Source organism: Scylla paramamosain, chromosome 27 (assembly GCF_035594125.1).
Source record: "Scylla paramamosain isolate STU-SP2022 chromosome 27, ASM3559412v1, whole genome shotgun sequence".
Classification (NCBI taxonomy): Eukaryota; Metazoa; Arthropoda; class Malacostraca; order Decapoda; family Portunidae; genus Scylla; species Scylla paramamosain.
Window position 1 is genome coordinate 1,683,460 of NC_087177.1, and position 13,506 is coordinate 1,696,965.

At 36.3% G+C, this 13,506-nt stretch overlaps 1 protein-coding gene across 6 annotated transcripts; it reads left to right on the top strand.

The window, feature by feature from the left end:
• The first annotated feature begins 226 nt into the window (after positions 1-226).
• On the top strand, positions 227-13,008 carry LOC135114021 (cytosolic Fe-S cluster assembly factor narfl-like). Of its 6 annotated transcripts, none has more exons than XM_064029636.1 (12): positions 227-329; positions 1,757-1,887; positions 2,803-2,948; positions 4,285-4,377; positions 4,899-5,011; positions 5,397-5,530; positions 6,329-6,481; positions 6,593-6,729; positions 7,206-7,317; positions 7,808-8,012; positions 10,265-10,422; positions 11,154-13,008. In XM_064029636.1, the coding sequence occupies exons 3-12, from the start codon at positions 2,886-2,888 to the stop codon at positions 11,393-11,395; spliced, it is 1,410 nt and encodes a 469-aa protein (XP_063885706.1). In that variant the 5' UTR covers positions 227-329; positions 1,757-1,887; positions 2,803-2,885; the 3' UTR covers positions 11,396-13,008. The 6 variants fall into 6 exon arrangements, with proteins under 6 accessions (XP_063885706.1, XP_063885709.1, XP_063885707.1 ...); XM_064029639.1 differs by having other exon boundaries at positions 1,757-1,850; XM_064029637.1 differs by having other exon boundaries at positions 1,757-1,845.
• Positions 13,009-13,506: the final 498 nt, after the last annotated feature.

The following is a 13,506-nucleotide window of genomic DNA, read 5'->3' on the forward strand; positions in this document are numbered from 1 at the left end:
TTTCATTTATTTTATTTTATGTATTTATTTTATTTTTCAAGTAGGCCATTGAGCTCTGCTTATTAAGGGCTATTTCTCAACATAATTGATTGGCTCTCAACCTATAACAAGCATGTTGAAGTATTTAAAGAGATAATTTCAACTGGAGCCTTTTGAATGTGTGAGGATTAACTAGCTAATGGTAGGTATGAGGGGGGGATAAGGAGAGGGAGAGAGACAAGGACGGAAGGTGCGCCGTCCAGTCCAACCCGATCGTTCCATTTCATTTCAAACCGGTGAGCGGGCGGGTGTGGACTCTGCCGTCGACTGTGTGACAAAGGAAGATTTGGGTAAGTCTGGAATAGAATTGTACCACTCTGCTGCCATATGTCTGTTGTTTTGTGGCTGGACTGCACTCTCAACACCTATTCTTATCGTATCTGCCGGTATGTTCTTGTACTCTTCTATTTACTTGTTGAATTATTCGTTTGTGTGTGTGTGTGTCGATTCTTGCCCTAGCTATTCTCTCCCTTCTGTTCCTCCGCATCAACCCTCTGTTCGATTATTTGTTTATTTATTTTTTTTCTCGTCCTCCTCATCCTTCGCCTCAACACTATGTTCGGTTTTTTTTTTTCTCTCGTCCTCCTCCTCCTCCTCCTCCTCCACCACCCTCTTAATTCCTCCTCCTTTAGATAATGGAAAGTTTTTTTTTTCCTTGTTCTTTCATTACAAGAACGATTGCGCGTTTGTTGATTCTTAAGAGATAATTTCAACAGGAGCCTTTTGAGTGTGTTAGGATTAACTAGCTAATGGTAGGTATGAGGGGGGGATAAGGAGAGGGAGAGAGAGACAAAGGGACGGAAGGTGCGCCATCCAGTCCAACCCGATCGTTCCATTTCATTTCAAACCGGCGAGCGGGCGGGTGTGGACTCTGCCGTCGACTGCGTGACAAAGGAAGATTTGGTAAATTTATAGTTTAAGCCAATGTCCCCAATCTCTACCCACGGCCCCCCAATCCCTCAAGCAAGCTTGGGGGCCTGTGGGGAACCTAACCTAACCTGCCCGCGCAGCTTATGGGTACTTATAGAGACTTCCTATTGGTGCAACTCGTGGTGGTAGCACGTGATTGGCCCGAGGAATTATAGACAGTGATCCTATCCAGCAGCTACCCACAAATCAAAGCATTAAACAACTGAAGTTCAGGCAATAATACACCATTTATGTTTATATATATATATATATATATATATATATATATATATATATATATATATATATATATATATATATATATATATATATATATATATATATATATATATATATATATATATATATATATATATATATATATATATATATATATATATAATATGAGCAGCTGACCATTGCAGTGGCCTCTTTAGAATGGGCAGGAAGCGGTGGAACTGCCGTAGCTTTTTTCATCTTTTTCAGTCTAATCGTCACTATCAAATGAAGATGAATTGCTCAGCATTATTTTATAGAACAAAATAATATCACTTAAGAAACTCCGTGAAACTTTAAATAAAATAAAATAATATACTGTTAGTGAAGGGCAAGATAGGAATGAAAGAGTGGAGAAGACAGGAAAGGAGTGGATGTTGTTGCTGGGACTGTGCAGAGAGGCAAATGAAAGGATGATTGAGGCGGTGAAAGAGTTTCTGGAGCGAATGTGGCGAGCTAGATGTAGGAACAATTAGTGTAGAAGATGCTGTTCGTATATTCTTTTTTTTTTCTTTTTTTCCCCCTTCTACAGGAGTTGCTGATCCAAAGGCCTGGCTCAGGAGTGATCCTGAGCCACCTGTACCATCAAGATTAAGATCAAGACCATCAATCGTAAACAAAGTTAAGTGAGGGTTTACTCATTAGCGAAATATTACATGATAAGTATGTATTTTGTCTTCTTTTTACTTATATTGTATTGGCCATCATTATATACGTTAGTTAAGAAAGTAGTTGAAATTAGTTGCATATTAGAGCCTGCAGTGTGTATGGCAGTATGGAGCTCACCGCTACTAGTCATTCTGCGAGGTGCTTGGGAATTTTGAGCTGTAGATTTTTCCTCGAGCGTAGCCTTGCCATATTGGGTAAATCTTACCTAAAGCATCTCCATATATATTGTTTTGTTTTCTATTGGAAAAGCGGTGTTTTCAAGTGGGGAATGCAAAAAAGTGAAATTTGGCCTTCGAGAAAAGTCTACCGGAAGAGTAGTTCCTTTTCTGAATTTTTGTGAGGCTAGGGGAGGAAATATGACTTAAATATGGTCTCTCTAACATAACATAACATAACATAACATAACTGGCGAGCTATGCTCCTATAACATAACCAAATATTGCCTTACTTAACTTTAACAGACTGGGAACTGAGCCTCCCTTGACCACCCTAACCTAACCTAACTTAATGGGAGGGCTGCATCCTCTAATGTAATCTAATCTAACCATATCAAATGGGGAGCTATGCCCCCCTAACCTAACCAAAAAAAAAGGGGGGTATTCCCTCCTCGACCCTCCCAAACCTAACTTAGAGGGTGGCATTCTCTTTTCAGTCCCCTAATCTAACTAACTTAATATAACCTAAAGGGGGCAATATTCCCCTTGATCCCCTGTAACCTAACCTAACCTAACCTAATTTAACCTAACCCAATGTATGTTGACATTGTTTTTTCTTGTCCTATTGCACTTATTTTTTTTTTATAGGGCCAGAACTTATGGTTTAAGTCCATCACAGCTACCTTGCCATACTTCCCACAATTTTTCATCTCCAAGACAAGCTTGTGATTAATGGTATTGACTATCTTTTCAGATACTGTTAGATGTAGGAAGTGTATCCTTGTTTATCTTTTATCACTGAAGTAGAGGCAGAAGTTTTACCATACATTGAGGATCATGGCCGGCTTCAGTGGAGTGTTGAAACTCACCGATCTTGATGATTTCATCGCACCGTCACAGGTAAGTGAATACTTTTAATGAATGGTAATGGATAGCCAGGTTTAAGTGTGCTAATCTTTAATCTTCTTTCTTCATCAAATATCCCATGAGAGTTTTTAAGATATTTGGCTATTTGGATATTTGGTAAATAATTTAAAAGCTATTTAATGTACAGTCAAAGTGATAGTATCTGTTTCAGGTGTATGGGATAGAGGGCTGTTTGCTGACCCAAAATCTTTTCATCTCGTATAACATTTGCTATCATTATATTTAAGAAGCCAGCCAGTCCATCAGCACTTGTCAGAAACAATGACAGATATGTATTTAGGGAATTCAGTAAATAGATGTAAATACAGCATTGTTTAAAAAATTTTAGTGTTATTTTTGTGTTTAATTCAGCATATATATGTTTAGCTTCTTTTGCAAGGTATATGGAGTGGGTGATGGGAAGGAAATGAGGCCCACAAATGTTTGGTGAATGATGACCAGCCAAATGTCAGTGTAATTTTAGCCATGCCAATTTCTTTGTTCAGTTTGAAAATCATTGCAAGAACCCCCTCCCCCCCAAAAAAAAAAAAAAGAAAAAAGAAAAAAAAAAAAAAAAAAAAAAAAAAAAAAATATATATATATATATATATATATATATATATATATATATATATATATATATATATATATATATATATATATATATATATATATATATATATATATATATATATATATATATATGCTGTAGTGTCCATCTCTAGATTTTCAGTTCTTGCAAGATGCAATATTTACTGAGGAAAACAGCAGCTTTACATTCTCTTCTTTGAATGAGAAACTTTCTTCACAGGTGCCATATGAGTCAATACCCTTTGTAATGCTCAGTCAGATTTGTTTATCAAATCTTTTTTAATAAGCAATTTCAACATAAAAGCATTTTACTTCATCTTTTGAAATCACTGGAAGATAATAATAATAATGCATTGAGGTGACATTGATGATGTTAATTGCTGGAGAAGCTTTATGTTCATACTTAGTAGATACACAACTCATATAATCTAAAATTCAGATATTCCAAATAAGATAGATATATTGTATGCATTGTATGGCTTAATAATTACTTGCTGGGTCATCATAACATTGAGCTGAACAAGTGCTGTTTAATGTTGGATGAATAGGGTGATACTGTATGTTGAATGTACCTGTTAAAGGCAGAGATTCACATGTACTAGTATGCTAACTACCATACAATTTTATTAACTGTCTTTTAACATAGAAAAGAAAATCAATGAGACTGGTAAAAGTTTGTTCATGATTAAAGGAGGGAGTTTAGTGGGATGTGTTATTTTCATGTTCACCTTAATTCCAGGAATGCATCAAGCCTGTAAAAGTTGAGCAGAGGTCTGGTCGAGGTGTTATACGAATAGAGAATGATGGAGCAGATGCTGCCATGGCAATGCAAGTAAGACAGACTATATTACTGCAATGTTGTATTTTGTTTGAAAGATACTGAACTCATCTTTGACTAGGTAGTTCATATTGCATACTTTTTCTGTTTCCTTGCTGCTTATATATATTTTTTTTCCATAGGTTTGCTAATAGATTAATTTAATTTTCCATGATTTTACTGTAAGACTTCTCCTGTCATGTTTGCTTGCTCATTTGTCATCTAGTCCAACCTTTACTTCAAGTTGGTGGGTCTTGTGTCTTGTGGAGTCTGCTTTCCTTCAAATGCTTTCAGTAACCTTTTCAGATGTTAGAGTGTAAAACATGATTCATACCTAGTGAATTTTATAGTACATTTTAATTCAATGTACAATTCATTTACAGTATACATATATATGTACTCAAAGTATTATGCTAAATTTATAAATGTTCTAAAATTTGATTTGCATATATTTAGTTGAATATTGGATATTGCAATATTAATAGAATATCATAGTCCATAATATACACTGATGCATGAACACTTTTCCCACATAGCCAAAGTATGAAAAGGCCAAGATAACCCTCAATGACTGCCTGGCGTGCAGTGGCTGCATCACGTCAGCCGAGGTGGTCCTAGTCAATCAGCAGAGCCATGATGAGTTCTATAGGTAATAAATACAAACCTTTCCTTCAGTTAGAGATTACGAAGTATGACCTTGTTTTGATGTAGATAGTGTTTAAAATATTTTAATGTTGAGGAGACAGCACTTGGATTATCAGAAATTGATTATTCATTACTGGTGTTATGATTTTTGTACAAGATTGTTTTGAAAATATATCAATTTGATGGCCTTAATGAGAGGCTGTTGGACAGAGTTGCTCTTTTGCTTCCTCAAAGTAAGCTAAAGCCACAGTTCATAAGTCAAGGCAGCATAGCTATTGTGATGCAGTACTGTGCCATTGCTGTAAGGAATTTCACAACATGCTGTTTTGTTGTCTGTTACATATTTATATGTTATATTTGTGTGACAATTTAACTTCTTGAAATTTCAGAATTCTCGCCGAAAATAACAGTAGAGAAATATCAGAGAAGATGACCATAATAGTGTCCTTGTCACCACAAGCTATCCTCTCCATTGCTGCCAAATATTCTTTAGGAGCTGATGAATGTGCACAAAAGTTAGCAAGTAAGTTGAAGAGGGAACCTTTGCACTGCATTGTTGTATTGTTGGATGTGTAGTATTGTTGTTTGTGCTTCACCTCTTTTCACTAAGTAAAAGACTAAAGCTTGAAACATAATTCAAGGATGTATAACAAGTACAGTTGATTGTGTGCATTCAGTAATATTTATGAAGTGTATTACCACATGTAAGATAAAATTTCTTGTATATCAGTGATAGAGTTATTTACAACATATGAAAACATAAGAAAACAAAGGAAGCTGCAAGAAGTTGTCAGGATGGCAAATGGCAGTCCCTGTAATGGAGAAATGTAGAACATGAAACCACATGGTGCCTAAGTATTTTTTATATCAAATTTTGAGGCATACCACAATTGAATTACCCGAGTGTCTCCCTTAAAAATCTGAGCTTCATTTTTTTAGTATGAATGTAAATATTGAATATAGAACTTTGCTATCCATAATGTAAGTATCCACAGAAAAGAAAGATGATGAGAGTAGTAATTTGTGCACAGTTGAGGGTGTATTGCATTGTCATGGCACGCTGAAGTAGCATCCTATATAAAGTAACAGGCACATGCTTTCAAGACTTATAAAGAAGTAAATCAGTAAAATCTAAACTTTAATCATTGACACCCACTTAACACTATTTTTTTTTCTTTTTTGTGTGTGTGTGTGTCTTTGAATTTGTCAAAGTTGGTGAACAGGCACAAGATTCCAGGCAGTGGAAACATGTATTGACTTTTCTCTCATGCATGAAATAGGTGTACTGGATTAAGTACTCATATTATGCTATATTTTGCAGGTTATTTCAAGAGATTAGGAGCCCACTACATCTTTGATACAAACTTTGCTCGCAGTCTAAGCTTACTTGAAGCTGAGAGGGAATTCCTGAAAAGATATAAGGAAAAGGATTCAAGACCTAAAACTCTACCTATGCTTGCTTCTGCTTGTCCAGGTATGTCATAGAATTATGTTAGAAATGTTGAAAAAGATGTCAGATCATAAAGTACAAAGAGAACAATTAATTTTACATGAGAGAAGAATAAGGAAAAGGTTAATATTACAGGATGGGTTTGTTATGCTGAGAAGACGCATGGTTCCTTCATTCTGCCTTACATCAGCACTGTTAGGAGTCCTCAGCAGGTGATGGGAAGTCTTGTCAAGGACCTTTGGGCTACACAGAAAGGATTAACCCCTGATAAGGCAAGTGGTATTAGGGGAACACGGCCTGATTGCACACTGTATGGCCAAGTTAGAGGAATACTACCACCATATTTTGTCATAAAAAAGAACTAAATAGGATGAAGTGGAGGATTTGAGATGCTCTCCTTTGTACTGATCTGTCCTTTGTACAGTTAAAGTTGAGGATATATCATTAGTGTGCCACTAAGCAATAAAGTATGTGCCTGATTAACCAGAAGAGGCACTGTAGAAAATTACGGAAAATGAAGCAGAACTTGTGGAAAAAAATGCTCCTATGAGATCAGAGGAAGATTTTGTTTGCATTAGAAAGAACTGTTGAATGGCTGACTGGCAAAATCTGTAGTTCACTGAGAGACGTTTTATGATGTGCTGAGTGAGTGAAAATTTACTTCTGTGTCAGTTGAGTAGAGTTTAGTATTAAGAAAACAAAATCTTGTCTGCCTGAGTACAGTATTACACATAAATTGCACTTGCAGATATACCACGTAACAGTAATGCCGTGCTTTGACAAGAAGTTAGAGGCTGCTCGAGAGGACTTCTATAATGAAGCCTTCTCAGCTCGTGAAGTGGACTGTGTCATAACCTCAGGTAAGTTGCTCAAATAGAGGCTCTTTATATATTGTTTCAGATAAATATAAGTGACAGTGCCATGATCATTTACATGGGAAAGGAAGCACATGTGATGAGAAGAAACTCCAGATAATTATGTATTTGAGGATAAATAATTAATTGAATTTAACCAAGATGCTACCACACATTTTGTGGAAACAGTTTTTACAATAAATGTATTGCAGCACTTATTTGAAAACTGAAAAGTGATATTGAATCAAATGTCAGAGAAGGTTTGTCTGCCAAGTAAACTTTAATTCATCTTGACAGACATGTCTCTGTGGTATTGATAAAGTTATTGTAAAATGATACGGAATTACTGTAATTTTGCTTTACCCACTTCTCCGGATCATAAAGTTGGATGAAACCTTGACCTATTTTTTTGTGCATTACTTTGGAGGTGGGTGCAAAGAAAATTCTGGTAAAAGTTTACTATCTTGCATTATCATGGTTAAAAAATGTTTGACAGTGGAGGTTGAGCAGATGCTTGTCCGAGATCAGGTGGAATTGGTAACCTTGGCTCCCTGTCCCCTTGATGGTGACCTGAGCTCCGGCCCACAGCTCACCTCCCATCCTGGGTCGTCATCAGGTGGATATGCTCACAGCATATTTATTAAAGCTGCCAAGGAACTTTTCAACCAAGAAATTGATGACCTACAGTGGAAAATATTGAGGTAATATATTAAAGTAAACCATATTCTCTTTGAACTGTTGCTTTGAGTGATTGGTCAGATCCTGCATTAATAATTCAGCAGTCATTGTGTTGTGGCAAAAGATGTTAATATTTCGTGTAACTTATATCTTAACATGTATGGTGGCAGCCATTTTGAGCCTGGATCTGTGTATGGTGCTAGCCTATATATATATATATATATATATATATATATATATATATATATATATATATATATATATATATATATATATATATATATATATATATATATATATATATATATATATATATATATATATATAATTATTATAAAAGTCCTCTATCTATCCATATACCCCACCGGCAATCCCACACAGTGGTCCAGACCACACACTCACACATACATTCCCACTCTTAGCCCTGTCAACCCCTTGTGGAAAGGGAAAGTCTTGAGGCCCACCATCCTACTCTCCAGGAACTTAGGCAAATCCTGAATAATATAAATACATTGGAAAACGAATCCTGAATAATATAAATACATTGGAAAACGTAAAAAGTGATTTAGCAAAGTGAAACATTCTTGATCTTATAGATTGCATTACTTCAGTATGTAATATGACAAATAATGATACTAGAGGTGTGAAAAGTATTAGTATGTGGTCACCTCTAATAATGATGCATGTGTCAGCTTTATGTGGGTTTTTATAGTATCTCACCACACCAGCTGTACCAATGTTAGTATCATAGTCTTTTTGTGGTGAGATCTCCTCTTCACTTTCAGTTCTCTCAGTTAGTTGTACTTGGTCTATATTGTTTACTGAATCAATATCTGGGAACATTCCACCATCAGTAAATGCAAGTAACTTAGCATGTTTCTGTTTGTCCCTCAACTTGCGGCATGCCATGGCTGCGTCTGACAACAGTTACATGGACATTGATGTGCCCTCTTCTCATGCCCTGTACAGGAGGCACACCACCAAACTTAACACATCCACTGGGTCGAGTGAGACAGAGTACATACAATGTGCTTTCTGTAAAGTTTCATGAAGTGATAAACACCATTTTTCAAATTTGGTGCCATAGATATATGGCAGTGGCACTGTATGTCTTTATGCAAAGTGTTGCATATATATGTTACTGCCGCTTCACAGGTTAAATCAGAACCTTGCCCATAGCTTCAAGTTATAGTTGCAGTGTCGGCAAAAATAATCTGAATGTTGCTATTTACTTTTTGCATTTTCCAGAGTGCAGCTAGTATGATTAATGTTAATACTTTGTTTCCCTGATTCTCAATAACATTTCTCATGGAATGAGCCAGTCCTTTGAAGTAATCTGGTGTTAAATCATTCTTCCACGTTGCTAGAAATACATTTTTCAATTTTTCTATGGATGAAGTGTCAGTCTCTGAGATTTGCTTTCATTTATGACCAGCAGTTTTCTTTTGGATTCAATTCATGGGATTTTCTTGGCCAGTCCAGCAGTTGGATCATGTTATCAGAGAACCAGCCTGTCACAGATGGCTTGAGGTGCCATCTTGCATTAAGTGGTCAACATCATGCAGCTAGTAACAAGGCAACTAATGGTCCTCCAAAAATTGTTTGTATCTCACAACATTCATTGTTTCTCTTTTCTTAAGAAAAACACACCATGACCTGCTGCTTCACTGAAGCACCCCAAACCATCACTGAATCTGGATGTTTCACAGTTGCTAATGTACCTGCCAGATCCACATGGCTGATGTACCCTACCTGGTCTTGATGAAATGCATTGAAATGTACTTTCATCACTAAACATTACTTTTTGCCATTGTTCACTTGTCTAGTCCCTGTGTGTTTTATCAAAGGCAATCCATTTTCTCCACTTTTTTTCTGTCAGCAATGTTTTTTTTTTAACAGCTTAGCATGAAGAGAGTTTCAAGCCTTTCTGTAAGCAATGCTCTTTGGTATGCATGGATGCATCTTTCAGTAGGGTTGGGTGTTTTTTCTTAAGGGTTGTGACTGAAATTGGTGGGTTTTTCAGAACTTTTCTTTTCAGCAGTTTGTCTGTAGCTTTTGTCCATCAGGAGACATTCCCTCAGTAGCCATCAGGGTAACTATACAACCATGGGAAATAAATCAATGAATGAATTATGGAAATGAGTATATAGATTTTGCAACTATTATTTTGGCTTTCATAATCAAAAAAAGTCTTTCCATTGCCTTTTCTTGTTTGTATTATTCAACTAGTGAGACTTGTAGATTTTTGTCACTGAATTTTTTTTCTTATTTGCAGAAATAATGATTTTCGTGAAGTAATCCTTGAGGTGAATGGTGAAACAGTATTGTGCTTTGCTCTTGCTTATGGCTTCCGTAATATTCAGAACTTGGTGCAGAAGCTCAAGAGAGGGAAGAGCCCTTACCATTACATTGAAGTAATGGCCTGTCCCTCAGGTAAGGATTTTATAATTTGTTTTACAATAAAAAGAGTAAGGATGTATTCCAGTTCTTGACTATCTGCTCACTGTTCTTACCAACATCTCTCTGAAGACACCAGGATTACATTTTAACAAAAATATCCATAAGAAGGCTTGTAGAAATAACTGTCTCTTTGGATGTCCACACCTCTTCTTTATGGGTTGACTTGTTGTTTCTTCCACCCTCTCAAAAAAACAGGCAGCTCATTTCATCACTGATCAATGGCAAACATTTATTAATTTACTCTGCTATTTTCATTACTGCTAATAAGCAGTGGTATTGCACTGTGCTTTGTGGCCAGATACAGGCAGACAAAGAGAGAAGCATGCAGTGAAGCTGGAGGTGAACTATCCTCTGGTAATCTTTCACACTAATGGCATCATTTACTTAAGACAGATTTGAATAACCACAAAACATTGTTTTGCCATAATTTTTGTATTACTTTGCATCACTTTTGCAAACTTTTTGTGACTTACACTGCACTTAGTGCTGTATGTAAATATGACTGTATGTAAATAGTTATAATTGAATACTGCATACAGTGGCAAATTGAACCAAGATTTGCTGTTGAGGGTTCCAACGTAATAGAGGTGTCTTATTGTTGTGATAAATTGTTGCTGTTACATTTTATTCCTTCACTAATTTGCAGATGAAAAAAAAAAGGATGCAGTGGGGAGTGCACATTGCTAATGTGTCTTACCATGTAGGGTGCTTGAATGGCGGAGCACAAGTTCGTGCAGAGAGTGGAACCTCTTCCAAGGAGTTGGTGGCCAAGCTTGAGGAGGTGTATCAGAGTCTTCCTGCATCAAGGCCACATGATGATCAGCGTGTACTGTCCTGTTACTCGGAGTGGCTTGGCAGCCATGACTCGGAGAAGGCTCATCAAGTATTGCATGCTAAGTATAAAGCTGTGGAGAAGAATGTGAATGCTCTAGGAATTAAATGGTAGTTATAGGTATGCTTGTGTGTATGTGTGTGCATATAAAAATAGATAAGTTTGTTGTAATAACTGAAAAGGAAAACATAACAGCAAAAGTTGGTAGTCATCATTGAAAACAGATTTTATCAAAAGGAAGCTGTGTCAGTATGTGCTCCACTGTGGAGTTTGATAAATTAAGAATTTTACTTGATAGAATTAGGTGAAAAATACAACTCGGGTAGATTATGTAGAAGGTGGGAAGTTTTGATGATTGACAGTTGTGGGTAGGAATCAGTCTCTAGTGTTGATTTGAAATGAGTAATAAAAAAAAAAAAAACTTGGAATAATAAAAGTAGAAAGAATGGTAGGATAAAATTAAAGGAGTACATGTGTGAAAGTGGTGCTAGTGGAGAGGTACTTGTGTGCAAAGATGTTGGGGGATGTTTGTAGGTATGATTAAGAGTGAGTGTCTTTGTGGGATCTCATCTTAGTCACCCTCCTTTTGCAGGGATATTGACCTGGTATATGGGTAGAGGAATAGGAAAACAGTAATTGTGGTCTTAGGGAAAAAAAGATAGACATGAAATTGCCAATGTTACCCAAGAGCAGTGGTTCTCAACTGGGGGGGCACGCCTACCTTTGGGGTATGGACACTCTCCTGGGGGGTGCAAGCACAGGACGGGAGGGGAAAAAATCACAAAAAAATCATGGACTCACAGGCTATTAATACAAAGGAAATGTAGCAAGGGCTGTCTATCTATCTATCCATCTATCTATTTATTTATCTTTCTATGGTGGCATAGTTGGAGATGGGGTTGAGTGGGTGATGCAGGGAGGAGGGGGGCCCCCAACTGCATTGAACCAGCTTTTGGGGGACTCATCTTGCAAAAGGTTGAGAATCCCTGGCCTAGAACAGTCCCATGTCCAGAGATAGATTAAGTATGGATGATATTTGTTTAGTTCAGTGGTTGTCAAACTCAGAATCACAAGATATCTTTATCCTATCATTTTTCAAAGGGTCATACTTCTACAATTTATTTCAGTCTTATATATCTAGTCATTTCACTCACCCATTCTGTTCAGGTGGCCAACCATCTTATTGTGCTGCATTTCACCACTTCCACCACACTACAACTCATTCCTTCTTTCAATCCCAAATCTTTATACACTTTCCTTACCTTCATCATCCACTCTGACCATACCACAGGCTTCTCTCAAGCAACACTTTCACTTCTTGAATCCTGGACATTTGCTGTTTACTTCATACCCAAGTGTCATGTATGTGTGTTGCTATCCAGACTGCTATGCCATCTTGAAGTGTCTTATTTTACTTTGTTTTGTGTTCTTTCTTTCATAATAAGGATCACACTACTTTTTTCCCTTGTCTTGTTCCTCTCTCTCGTCCCTTTCATGCTTTTGCACCTGCACGGGATAGAGCCAAGATCATTCAATTCATCTACTCCTTCCGTCTGGGATCATTATATGGCATATTTATATGGATAATGGCCCTGTTACTGAAATGTTTTGTCATGGTTGGGTTGGTAAAGTTACAAGACAGCTGTGTAAATATCTTTTGAGCAAAACAAATGTGTAAATATGTATGCATTATGCTCTAAATAAACTTTTAGCACATGGAGTTATAACGGCCATGAATTCTAGCCCACTTGCTCAACTCAGCTACATATACATATATAGTAGAGTAACAAAGATAATTCTTCCCATTCTCATGGGGTTTCCTCTTCAAGATCAAGCGTGGCGCCATGCAGGAAATGCAGCGCTAATCACAAATGGTAATTCACTGCATAAGGTCACTATTTTGAGGGAGAGCAAGCCAAAATCTGTATCAGCTACTATTGTAGTTGTGGCGATATATTCTTAGAACCTTTATTCAGCACACCTAATGCGTGTGATATATATATATATATATATATATATATATATATATATATATATATATATATATATATATATATATATATATATATATATATATATATATATATATATATATATATATATATATATTAATTCCTCCAGTATACATTTAGTAATTTATATATATTTGATAATTTATATGTTAATTCCTCCAGGCTACATTTAATAATTTATATATATTTGGCAATTTATATAGTGCATTCAGT